The 13,406-nt window shown below is 38.2% G+C and overlaps 2 protein-coding genes across 6 annotated transcripts in view; both read right to left on the bottom strand.

The window, feature by feature from the left end:
• Positions 1-9,497, bottom strand: part of pik3r2 (phosphoinositide-3-kinase, regulatory subunit 2 (beta)) — a 39,822-nt gene extending 30,325 nt beyond the window's left edge. The window contains exons 1-2 of one of the 3 annotated variants that reach the window (XM_059501937.1): positions 9,193-9,497; positions 4,750-5,456 (exon numbers count right to left, since the gene is read on the bottom strand). In XM_059501937.1, coding sequence (XP_059357920.1) covers positions 4,750-5,074 — 325 coding nt within the window. In that variant the 5' untranslated portion in view covers positions 5,075-5,456; positions 9,193-9,497. Of the gene's footprint in view, positions 1-4,749; positions 5,457-6,329; positions 6,696-9,192 lie in introns of those variants that run through there. The other 2 variants (XM_059501935.1, XM_059501936.1) reach the window with 2 other exon arrangements.
• A 2,375-nt stretch (positions 9,498-11,872) lies between these two features.
• mast3a (microtubule associated serine/threonine kinase 3a) overlaps positions 11,873-13,406 on the bottom strand; it is a 32,054-nt gene continuing 30,520 nt past the window's right edge. For all 3 annotated transcript variants that reach the window (XM_059501941.1, XM_059501940.1, XM_059501939.1), the window contains one exon: positions 11,873-12,928. In XM_059501941.1, coding sequence (XP_059357924.1) covers positions 12,192-12,928 — 737 coding nt within the window. In that variant the 3' untranslated portion in view covers positions 11,873-12,191. The remainder of the gene's footprint in view (positions 12,929-13,406) is intronic.

Consider the following 13,406-nt stretch of genomic DNA (forward strand, 5'->3'; position numbering starts at 1 on the left):
GCTTTTATTAAACCTCATATTTTTCTTAAAATTTGTCACAATAAAATGCATGTTCTGATAAATCCTGCTTTACAGTCCAAGTAACAATATGCCAGGCCAAAGCATCATGAGAAAGATTTAGACTTTAATACAGCCTCAGTTCGGAGACCTTGACTAGCCCTCAACTAATTCTTTGAAAGGAAGTTCAGGGTAAGGAGATGGGGGAAAATTCAAGGGGCCTTCTCTTTCTGAGAATTGTAGTGAGTGGATAGTTTATAGCTGCCTGGAGACAGTATCAGAAGAGTCTGTGAAACAGGGGAGGAGGAACAGGCGGAGACTGTTGAAATGTCAAGCCATGGTTCACTTCAGCAAGCAGTAAAACTGAAGCCAGGAAAAAAAAAAAAAAAAAGGGAGGGAGAACTTCTGCCACAGGCTGCAAAACACAACCAAGTTCAACTCTGTGCACCATTTCTGTGAGGATAGTGTTTGGTGGATTTCGATTAAATCACATGAAATCTCTCACTGAATGAGAGCACTTGGATATGGGAAAACACCACATAAAAAGAGTAACAGCTCTGTTCGTAATTATATGGGCTGATATTTACAAAGCTGTGATCATATTTACATTTTCTTTACAAATGCTTTTCTGCCATATTAACATATTAGCTAACACAAAGAGTGTGCTGTCAATTACTTCAGCTGGAGGACAACCAATCAAAAAATAAAAAATAATCAAGTACTAGATCCATGTCATGAGCTTTCAGTATGCTGTTGTCTGGTATTAGTAGACATCTATAGTCACCTAACAGAATTAAGCATGACTTATTTTTTATTTTGCTCAACCAGTTTAATGAATGTACATTTTTTGAAGTGTGTGTCTTAAAGACGTGCATTTGTGGTTAAAAAGTACATACACATATATATACACACACACATACACACATATATATATATACACACACACACACGTACATATACTGGGCCGTCGCAAGCGGGGTGCAAGGCCCTTTGCGAAGTTGATGTGCGAGACCATTTGCAACTTTTTGTGCGTGTGTGGGGGGGTTGCTATAGTAATGAACGCAACTTTAACAAGCATCTTAACGATTGTGATGCCATGCTCACTGACATGCTTGTGCACGAATCACAGTCACGCACACACTCATAACAATTGAAAGATCTACTGCATAATAATAACAAAGCAGTTAAATAGTTAAAGGATTAGAAGGGATTTAAGGGAACAAGTAAATAAGAATGCTAAAACAAGATCTATGTTTATAGGTATATATTAAATTACCCCTGTGGTGAAAATCAAGTTTTTTTTTATGTTGTTTATTTGTCTATGTGGTGTTTTTAATATGATTTTAGACAAACCATGTGCCAATCCAATTAACAACACCATTGCTGAGTATTTTCTACTTAAAACTTTAGTGTCCATGAAGGCAGTCACAGAAACAGCCTTTTTTTTTTTTTTTTGCTACGACAATTCAATAACCAATCATGCCAAGGGATCCTATCCTTAGCATATCATTATTATGCTGTTCCGTTTTCAGGATTTACTGTACGTTGCTCAGGTATTTTCCCCTTTGGGGTGCTTTCAGTTGTATTTTTGGTTTACTTTTGTGATTGGACCCAGACCCTTGTTTACACCGTGTTTACTTACTGCGTGCGCCGTGACACACAGTCCATATCACTAGTTAAAATTACTTATTTCTATGGATTTAAACATTCTTTGAAACATTTTGTACACAAGTCAGCAAAATATATAACACTGTTCTATTGGTTTTTAGATATTTTAATAAAAAAATCTTACATAGTGCCTTTAATGTCTGGTTAACTTAGATATTTTTATTTATTTGTAGTTAACCAAAAATTAAAACATTATGTAATTGAGTGCAGAAATTATTTTATTATTGTTTTTGTCTTTTTCTTTGCCGGGAGGCAAATACTCAAACACGCACGCGGTAAGAGTGTCTACAGGAATTGACATTAACCAAAACACACAAGAAATGCGTTGTGAAAAAAAATAATCGCCGGCAATCACAGACATTCACATTCAGATGGGATTCGTTTTCTCAGAGGATCATCGAGTCTGCTGAAAAACAGTAGGTAATTTACTCTGGAATTATTACAGAGGTTGTGTGAGAGAAAAATCAGACGTTGCAGATTCAGACTGGATTAAAATCACCAAGTATTCTGTGAAACACAAATTTCTCTGTATAAACCCTCTGTAAAACTAGTCCCATCCAAATAGGGCTTTAATCTAAGATGACATGTCCAGATTATTAATAATAGAGCATAATTTCTATATTCATATTTTCAATGCTACATTCTCAATGCAAATACATTTAAGCTGCACGCAAAAGTCTCAGGCATGTAGGTCAATTCCCTACATCTACATAAGAAAAGCAGAGAGAAATATGTAAGTTAGTAGAATTAAGCTAGTAGCAACTTACTTTTAGGCAGAAGGCACTAAAGCAACACTGATGAGCAATTTTTTTACCTGTTCATGTTTCTAGGCCTAGCCGGAATCGGTGCCTGCAAAACTCCTGATTTCCACAGAAAGGGAATACCTATTATTCACAATTCTACACATTTCTTGCCTCTTGTATTTTAAAATACACAACAGTATTCCATAGATTTTCCTTGGCCTGGATAGAACTTGAATGCAGAATTTAAATTGTTCGTATATGGTCCTGTAATTCAACACTTCAAAGTAACCCAAAACTTCTCTTGCATTCTCTTTTTAGTCAGCGAGCATCAAAGATTAGGGATGCTCCAATCAGGATTTTTGCAGCCGATACCAAGTACATATTTCTTGTCATGGTGATTGGCCGATACTGATGTGGATTCTGATGCTTCCAAGTCAGAAATGGGTCCTCAAGTTAGTGACTCAGACTCAAGTCGCATTTTTAAAGACTTCAGACCTCACAATTTTTAAAGCAACTTGAGTCTTTTATCCTTAAATACTTAAATAGTCCAACTGATATTCAAAAGGTGAACTGCATCCATCCGGATCGCGAGCCGTGACAGCAACACCATTTTAAGGGAGAAGCATGTCAAACAGCAAGCACTCAGGGTCATTTATGGTACGCACTCTTTTCAAGTAAAAACTTCTGAAAGAACAAAACAGTTCGGTCATGGTTATATCCACGGGCGCGTCAGATAATCCACAGGTCAGATAATAAAAAAATGCATTCTGATTATTTGCGGGTGGATAAAATCAATCAAATGATGCATATATTAACTAAATTTTGTTTAAGAATTTTTATTTTTGTGTGTGTGTTTGTTCGTTCACATGATCGAGAAGTTGCAATGACAGAAACTGTGACATTCCAGACGAGGTTTTGTTCAATCCTCCACGCTGTGAAAACTAACTAAAAACTATTTTTATCGAAGCAGTGTGAGAGCCGTATCAGAAATGTGCCGTGGCTGGCTGGTAAACACAAGCACTAACTAGAGCGACTGCGATCAGCTCCGCTAGCCGTGAAGCCGCAACACAATGCAGACATGTTAAAACTTGAACCATCCATTCATCATATCATCAATTTTTCATTGTTTCTCGAAACATCATAGCGTTTACACCGGCGATGACATGACTTTGTCACGTGTTAACGTCATCAAATTCCGATCAGTTCGTGAATCGGGCAAGTGTAGTGAGTACCGATCAAGTCATAAAATTTGATTATCGGCCGATACCGATCTCTGGCCAATCGATCGGACCATACCCATCAGAGATTAAATATGACAACTCCTTTTTAGTGTGCACTGCATTTCTGAAGACTTTTAACTGTCCAAAAAAAGGGACACAAAGGAGACATTGAAGCAAAGAAATCACCTGATGGAGTGGGAATGTGCAGATGAAGCTAAAAGCCCTACCTGATACATATAACTCTCCAGATTGGCCTGGTGAACTGCCAGGCCTCCAAACATACTATAATTTACTGAGGAGAAAAAGCTTGGGGTAAGTGCCAGAGAAACACAGGATTCAAAGACGTTTTGGAAAAGGAGACACTAGATGACTCCTCTTAGTAGATGTAGATGATCATGCTACACTTGTAAAACTGAAGGTTCCAGAAAGGTTTACACAGCAATGCCATAGAAAATTTATTTTAGATTCCCCAAAGAACATATAAGTGAACAGTTCTTAAAAGATATTTTTTTTAGTTTAAAGAACATGAATAACCTAAAATCTATATTTTTATTATAAAGAACCTTTTGTGCAACGAAAAAATTTGGCGTGCTGTCCGTGCTGAAACAGTTCTAAGTGCGGAGAAGGGGTGTCGGACTGATGCTGGAAAAACTGTCAAGGAGCAGAGTTAAGACAAGTTAATTAACAAGACAAGAGGTGTGTCTGTGTGTGTATACACACACACAAACACACACCTCTTGTCTTGTTAATTGGGTTGATTACTGATTGTGCTACACTTGTTAATTAGGTTAATTATCTGAATATGTTCCTCCCGAACTTTGTCAATAAAACATAATTAATGGCAATAAAAAAACTGAATTATGTGTAAATGGAAAAAAAATAATCTTACATTAGCAAAATCTCTGATGATTCAATGCTGAATTGCATTCCAGTAGGCTGCTATCAAAAGCCAAATCCTTCTTTTCCTTCAAGAAAATTCACAGCTGTTTATTACGAGAGATCTGAGGCCTGGTTCAACAAGCTAGCAGTCAGTCCCCCCAAAAAAACAGGTTATGACAGCTCTTTAGCACAGATTAAGCAGGTTAGTCATTGGTCAAAACAGTAAAAGCAGCCAGTCTTACCCTGCGAGGAGGCTGTTGGCTCCGGTCTGGGAACAGCAGGAAGCGGTCTCTGAGAACGAGGCTGGCAAGACGGCACTGACATTTTCACAGGTCCCACATACTGCACGTACGTCCCTGGAAAGTCTCCCCTCTGTTTGGTTCGCTCGTTAAAGCCCAAGATCCAGCCAATGCATTCCGGGTGCTCCTCCTCACCCTCTTTGATGCCCAGTGACAGCAGAGACACTTTGTCGACCGTCAGGACATCACCAGGCTCAAGGTCAATGTCATCCTCCCAGTCGCTAGAGTAGGAGTACAGAGATCTGTACTGGAAGCCATCGGCAGCCATTTTCAGAGTATGAACTGACAATCACCCCAGGCAGAAGAGCATCGGATTGAGGATGAAACTTTGCAAGGGTGCGAATGGTGTCGTACCGTGGGACGTTTGGTTAAAATCTAGGCACTTCTGAACGGAGCTCATAAATGGGCATGCGTGGTAGCAACGGCTTAGACCTGACCGGTGTTGGCCGAGCAGGCCACTTTTCTCAACTTGAACCCGCGGTTCAACCAAATGATGGAACAGAGGGAATGCAGCATGCTCATTCAGGCTCCGGAAAAGAAAAAAAATGAAGTCCTTCACAGATTTATTTGCCAAATCAGCTGGTGTTGTCTTAGAGCAGGTTGCTCAACATTCCCTCTCAAGATGTGATCCTCCTAGTGTAACGTGATGACTGTATGGAGGATAAAAAAAGACAAGTATATTAAGAGTGTAACACAAAGTCTTTCTAAAAGAATAACAATAAAATAATCACAAATTTACAGTCGAGCTTCAGCAAGGCTTTGCATAGTCCAGTTACAGCCTTCATCTCGATCGAAGTACACGACAGAATGCGTAATAAAATATTCAAAGCATTAAATAAACGTTGTGCCTCTGTCTTTCAGAGAAAATGTACAACGCCGAGGCCAGCTGTAGTCTGATTAAACATGCTGGACAAAGACTAGGTCTGTTAATCCAACTTCACAAAAACTTATTTTAATTTTAGAATTTTAGTCGGACTGAAGTGTTTACATTTAAAAAAATATATATATTTTATAATCAGACAATCAAAATGTTATTAATACACTAAACATGATGCACCTCATACATGCGTCATATGATAGACATTCGTAAGACCTGGTGAATGTTTAAACACCATAGTCTTAAAGCAAACAAAACCCAAAAAACAACCTTACATACCTTGAAACAATTAAAGCCAGAAATGTCAACGCTGTTAATGTCGTAGTTATTAACCAAAAATTTCCACTTCAGCAAATAATCAAAAAGATAACTGCCAAAAAAAAATTATGTTCACAATTGTTTTTGGGAATAGCATTCCTTAATGTAGTCCATATTATTCCAATTATTACAGTACGCAGTAGATATTAAGCATATTTGCAATATGCATCACTTATGACGAAACGGCTAAACATATAATTTCTTTCATACGCATGCGCACCTTCGAACCAGGGGCTTATGCTCATATACCAATAAAGTTGCATTTTAAAGGATTGCAATCTAATAAACAACGTCAAAGTGTTCTCAGGCATCACAGGGCAACACTCACCCTACTTTGACTAGGCGCACTAGGGTCTCAATCCGACATCCTCTGTGTGGAGAAGAGAGGTGCAAGCGCAGACACGTGGCACTGACATACCCAACCACAGCCCGCAATCCTCACACCACCGAAACACCCCCTCCGAAACACGTCATCCCCCTTTCCGCCTTTTCATCATTAGAACTAAAGTATTTAACGTAATGCTACTGAACTGTATGACGGAGTTCTTTCAGGAAAAAAGAAAAAGTCCATTCTGAAAGCTAAAACAAAAAGTTCTGCTGAGAGAAATCCTCATCTTTACAGTCAAGCACACGGCTTAGACTGCAGGACGGCGGCTGACGGAGTCGTACACATCCTTTCCTCCCCTTTATTCAGTCTGAGCAGAGCTGTTTGCAAAACACTGTGACCAAGGCAGAGCACAAAATAATTAATGAATCGAGGCAGGAAACTCACTGTTGCTACAGAAGGGAAAAGGTAATCCTGTATTCCTATTGGGCAGCATATGGCCATGTGCTCAAGAATCACCAGAGAAGCTGGGGCAAATCAAGCAAACGTTCTAATATTAGAAAATGTATCTAGGCAGTGATCAAACCCTAAACCTTTAAACTATACTGCTTTTCTGCAGTGGATAACTTTTTTTTGCTCATTATAGGAATATGTTTGTGCATGTATGACATGTTTTAAGTATTCTGAATGAGAATCAAGCAAAGCAAAATCTAAATGTTTGTTGGATGAGGCTTGTCTAATCAGAACTATGGCACTTTATCAGGATCATTCAAACACAGGGAAAAGGACTGGATTCTGCTTGGGCTTCTACTGATAAAACATGATCAGGATTCTCGGTCATATTGAGCATGTCTTCTTCAGCCTCAGGCTACTGAGGTAGGGGTTTTAATCAATCCACGAGACCTGTCTTAGTTTTAAGAAATTAGGACAGTCACAGCATTTGTTGAGAAAGAAATTGATGAGCCTGTCTAAGTAAGGAAAGCTTATGCATTATTTTTTCCACTCTCATTTAATTGGCTGAAGTACCTTGACTAATGCCCATGAGTCTGCTGACAGAGTGTTCTCCAAACAATATGTCCTTTTAAAGCCTGGAGTGTGCAGAACTGACGGAACGGCATACAGAACATGGTTCAGATAAGGAGAATGTTGCTAATTAAACTTAAAGTGGGTCTTTTTATTTTAATAAACTTTCTCAAGTTAATGTGAGGCCAACAATAAGTAAGCCATTGCAGTTCATTCTCATGAAAAAAAAATGTAAACACTGTAGTGCTTTCAAAACATTGCTCTGATTGTTTGAGCTTCCTGATGAGCCCAACACATCAACACTGGCTCAACCAATGGCGTAACTCTGGGGGCGGGACTACTCACTTGGCAGATGAGAGAAAAATTATTGCTATCTTACATCTCTAAACTATTGTTACATTGACAAGATGTTTGAACCTATAATTTTGATTTGCACTGAACAGTTTCTATATTTTTTTTTTTACAATGTTACTTTACAAAATATTTAGAAGTGTAATCGAAAGTCAAGATGAAACAAAAATAGCAACAGATCTTTCATTTTGTGAGATACATCCGAGTGTAACAAATTATTGAAAAAGAAGAGGACTTGGTTCTATCAATTGATTGGATTTTGATTTAAAAAAAAAAAAAAAAAAAAGGAATTATGGATAAATAATTTTCAAGGCGCGGTCACAAACATTTGGCAAAATGTTGCAGGTAAAGAAGGTCCATTGTCCGTTACCAATAAAGTGGCAATGTATTACTTTTAACCTAATCAGCTTTATTAGCGGTATTTCGCATGTTCAAAACTTTACAAACTTGAATCAAACGCGAAGTATTTCCCCTCGAAATTGCAGATTGCGCATATTCCTATTCAGATTACATTTTTCCATACAAAGTTAGATAAGGCTGCAGCTTTATATCTTATAAATTGTAATCACAAAATACTAGGGTTCATTTTCATTTTATGCTGATTTTGAACAGAAATATATCAGTTAGTATATAACATCGCTTAGCTAAAGCAATCTTAACAAAGACTTGACGCACAGACTAATAAGGCCCTGTTTACACTTGGTAAATTTGATGCGTTTTGGTCGATAGGATCACAAATGGACAACGCTAAATACAGGTGTAAACTGGGTGTGAAACGTTTTGAGCTGGTCCACTTTCAACCACTTCCAGAGGTAACGTTAGGCGAAAACGCATTCGACCGGATTAAAGACAGTGGAACGGAGCGACAGAGATTTACCCTCCGGCTCCGAATCCACTCCGTGTTTTACATTCCCCACTCCAGGAAAAATCCTGAGAGAAACTCGCTCTGAAACAAACAGTGAATAAACACTTGTGCTGTTATACTAAAATAATCAACATTATCACCACAACTAAACCAATCTAGAACTAACTGCTGTTTAAGGCGTCGAATACAAGCACTAGCAAATGGTCACTTCAAATTCAGAAGGGTCTAAATCGGATTTAAAAAGTTGAGCTTGTGGCATAAATAAACACTTAAGTACGTGATCGAGTCATTGTCACGCGCTGAAGTTCTTGCAGGCTGTTAACTGTGTATCTGCAGCCTTGACCAGGCAATATGCATCTGCATCATGCAGACCAAACGCTTAATGCTATCGGTCTGCAGATTTCTGTCGCCCACTATAACGTTACCCGCGATCCTAGCAAACGGCTCCTTCGAACATTTGCAATGAAATAAACCGTTGGCTTATCGTTAGAAGCAAACAAGTCCAAATATGTCGTAGCAGCACACTTCGCGTCTTTTCCACAATTTTCCCACATTTGGAGGCTGCTAGCTAGCCATCCTGTTTAGTAGAGTACAGTAACGCAATGTGCAAAACTTGGGAAAACTTACCCGTGGCAAGTCGTTGCAAAAGCGTTGACGGTTTTCTTTCGCGCGTGCGAATAAATGTGCGATCATAGACTCTCGACCGGATTCAGATTTTCAACTCCCATCTACTCCCTCAGTAGAGTACAGGATTGATTTCTTTTTCCTTTTCATTCCGCACGAATCTTTTCAACTGGCCGAACTGCCATTTTCCAGCGGAGCAGGACAGGACTGCGTGAGAACTAGAGAAAGCGGGACGGAGAATAGCGGAATGAGCCGAAACCGTCCGAAAGAGTCAATCTCGGATAACACACGAAGCGTTCATCACCCCTGTTCTCGCTCTTGCGCCATCCCGCTGTGATTAGACGAGGTATGGTAACAACCCGTTCAGAAAAAATGTAGACATACAAGTGATAAAATAAAAAAAATAAAGAACCATCTCAAATTACGCAATTCTTTCAATTGCCTATTAGGCTTATTTTATCATTTATCAGAGTACTGGGACATTTAAGTAACTTAGCCATTTCAAAAAGTATTTTTTTATGCGGCAAACCAATGTAATTAAAATGTATGCGATATACAGTATGTAACTCTCTATATAAAATATATAAAATGTAAAAGTTTGGGGCCAGAAATTGTATTTTAAATAAATCAATGGTTTTATTCCTCGATGAACTAAACTGATTAAAAGTGACAGACTTTTGTATTGTTACAATAACATTATATTTCAGATAATACTGTTCTTTTGAACTTTCTATTCATCAAAGAATCTTGAAAAAAACAAGTCCACAAAAATATTGCACAGCACAACTGTTTTAAACCTTGATAATGCGAAATATTTCTTGAGATTTTAATTAAGTATATTACAATGATTTCTGAAGGATCATGTGACACTGGTGTAATGATGCTGAAAATATAGCTTTGTCATTACAGGAATAAATTATATTTTAATAAAATATAGCTATTTTAAATTGAAATAATATTTCACAATATTACTCTTCTTAACCTATTTTTGATCACAAATAAATGGTATAAACTTAATATGATTTATAAAAAAAATCATAGACCCCAAAGTTTTAATTTGAATGGTAGTGTATTGTAATAATTTCTGGAGGTAGTTAATATACCACAGTGTAAGTATGAAAAACATTCATGATCAAAGCACTGAACCCACTGAAATATGATTATCAGCAATTATGTACACATTTAATCATGGTTAAATCCAAACTTTACAAATGCATTGAGCGTGAGTGGATTTAGAGTCTAGGATCTTTTTGAGCCCATGGCTGTGGAAAGAACTGGATCAACTGTACAAATTCAACTTTAAACAAAACACTACAGTACCATACAAAAGTAAATGAAGGTAGTATGTGAACTCATGGAAATAGTGCCACACAAATCTGAAGTACAGAAGAAGAGAAAGACAAGTCAGACTGGGAGTGCAAGTATCTAAACTTCGTCTTCTGTCTCTTTAGTTTTGATTAATGAATGAGGAAGCAATCCAGTTTAAGCAAACCATTACATAGAAAGCTCATGTTACTCATAACTGAATCATTTCAGTGTAACCATACAAGCAGATGTCAACACTTCAGAAGGCTATAGTGCAGATTTAAACTGCAGCATTAATTTAGGGTACTCACAAAAACATGCCATACAGCGGTTGTGTGAATTCAAGAGAACAGACATTTCCATAAGTCATACTACAACACACTGAAAGACAGAGAGCCACCATTTGTTAAAGATTACATATGTCAAATGATTTCAGTTGTACAACACTGCTAGAATACATATCGAAACCAAAACATTATGAATAAAAAGTTGTCACCAAATTAGTATTCATAATCTATTTTGTTCTTTCTAAGTAATGAGAACAACTATGCTCAGGTAAACATGAAACTCTACAATGCCAACACTGGCAAAATGGCTTTTTTTCTTACAAGTCATTGTTTAGGTGCTGGAAAATTATTGAGTGTGACTGACTGAACACAAAACTGAATCCAAATTTGCAAAATGGCAAAAATAATATTAGTCAACTTATAACTACGTTTTGTTGACCCCTCAGACATTACATGACATTTTATGATATTACAGATATTTAAGAGATATGAGAATGAAAAACAACAGTAATTGAACCTCAGCAGGACCACATATGTGCAAAGAAAGCGATCCTACTGTATGACCTTTCTATTCCCGTGTTGTATTAAACAGAAGTAATAAATAAAATCTTCAAAATCTACAAAAGTTCATTGTACCACCTGGTAAAACAAATTCTTAAAAGGTATAAATCTACCCAAAAATGTAAATTCTGTCCTCATTTACTCACGACATTCCAAACCAGTAAGACTTTCTTTGGTGGAACACAAATGCCAGCAATATTTTAAAAGAATAGTTCACCCAAAAACTTCATTTCTTGTCCTCATGTTGTTCCACACCTGTATAAGTTAGTTTCTTATGTTGAACACACAAGAAGATATTTAGAAATATTTTGAAGAACCAAACAGATCTTGGTCTCCTTTGACTTCCTCTGTATGGAAAGCAATACTATGGAAGACTATGGAGATTCTTCAAAATATTTTATTTTATATCCAACATAAGAAAAACTCATACAGGTATGGAACACATGAGTAAATGACAACATTTTGAGGTGAACTGTCCCTTTAAGATGGCTTTTGTCTATACAATGAAAGTCAATGGGGTCCAAAACAACACAGGCATTTTTATGTTCTACACATGGAAGTATGTTTACAACAATATGATGTTGAAAAAATGATGACATAATTTTCCTTTATAGAAAACTATCAATCTAAAAGACAGTTTGGCAGGTGAATGACTTCTAACTTATGAAAATGACACTAAACAAATACTTCCTAGTCCTGTCTTTTCTCTGATTATGATTTTAATGATAATGGAAGCACCCGTACATCGGAGTCGCACAGTTCTTTGGACTTATCTAAGGCTAACAGCCATCCTCTGGTTTATTCTCTTTTAGCTGGGATCTAAGCTTGTCGGTTTTCCTCGCTGAAGTCTCAGAGCTTCCCTCCGCCTGTGTTGTGTTGATTCATGCTGATCCATGCCGCTTTGAAACGTGGATGAGATGGCAGTGGTGTAGATGTTGTGACTTCCTTGTCATCAGACTCATCAAAGCTGACCTCCTGAACAGCTTCCTGTTTCTTAAATGAATCTCGTCTCTCAGACAAGTTTAGCTTCCTCATAACCACACCGCTGGAGTCCCTTGCTCGTTGGCCAGCCACATACAACCCTTGTCTAGCATGGTCACCGACACACACAAAACCTGAGGCAATGTCACAAGTTTGTGACTCAAGTCCCTCAGCTTCACTCTGGGGAACTTCCACAGTGTGTCTTCGAGTGGAGAAGCCCTTTTTGTCTCCATGTTGTGCACTGGAGGGCCTCTCAGATGAATGAACCCTGTTCAGCAACGGCGAACGAGGTGATTCTGCACTGCGGGGACACATCGTCTGTCTCACGATGGTCGGCGGGGACACCATCTTATTATGAAATGAGTGGAGGCTTTTAGGAACTCCGGCAAGGGAAGATGGAGAACACTGTGGAGACAGAGGCTGTGAGGAGGGATTGCAGGCGAGGGGAGACGGGGGAATACTGTTGGTGGACTTGCAGCGGCCTGCTTTGCCATAGCGGAGGCCAATCTTGGATCCCAAAACGTGAAGGGAACTTGGTCGACTTTGAGGGATGGGTGAATTCGGAGAACTTGAGCAGGGTGAAGAACTCTGTGGAGAGTTTGAATCTATGGAGAGAGTACAAACAGTGCTAATCACTGACATACTAATTAAAGGGGTAGTTCGCCCAAAAATGAAAATTCTGCCATTAATTACTCTCCCTCATGTCGTTCCAAACCTGTAAGACCTTCGTTCATCTTCAGAACACAAATTAAGATATTTTTGATCAAATCTGAGAGCTCTATGGCCTCCTCTATGGCCTTCTGTAGACAGCAATGCAACTGAAATGTTGCCAGGTCCAGAAACATAGCAAGGACATCGGTAAAATAGTCCATGTGACTTCGGTGGTTCAGCTACGAAAATACTTTTTGTGTGCAAAGATAACAATAAGAATATAATTTATTCAACAATTCAGTTACTGTCTTTTGCCATTTTGGAGAGTACCCCAGAATGTAATCAGTGTTGTTTACGTTTAGCTTGCGCGCGCTGTCTACTGAATGTAAACAACGCAGATTACGTTTAGGGGTGCTCTCCAAAATGGCGGAA

The sequence above is a fragment of the Carassius carassius genome, chromosome 20 (genome assembly GCF_963082965.1).
Source record: "Carassius carassius chromosome 20, fCarCar2.1, whole genome shotgun sequence".
Taxonomy (NCBI): Eukaryota; Metazoa; Chordata; class Actinopteri; order Cypriniformes; family Cyprinidae; genus Carassius; species Carassius carassius.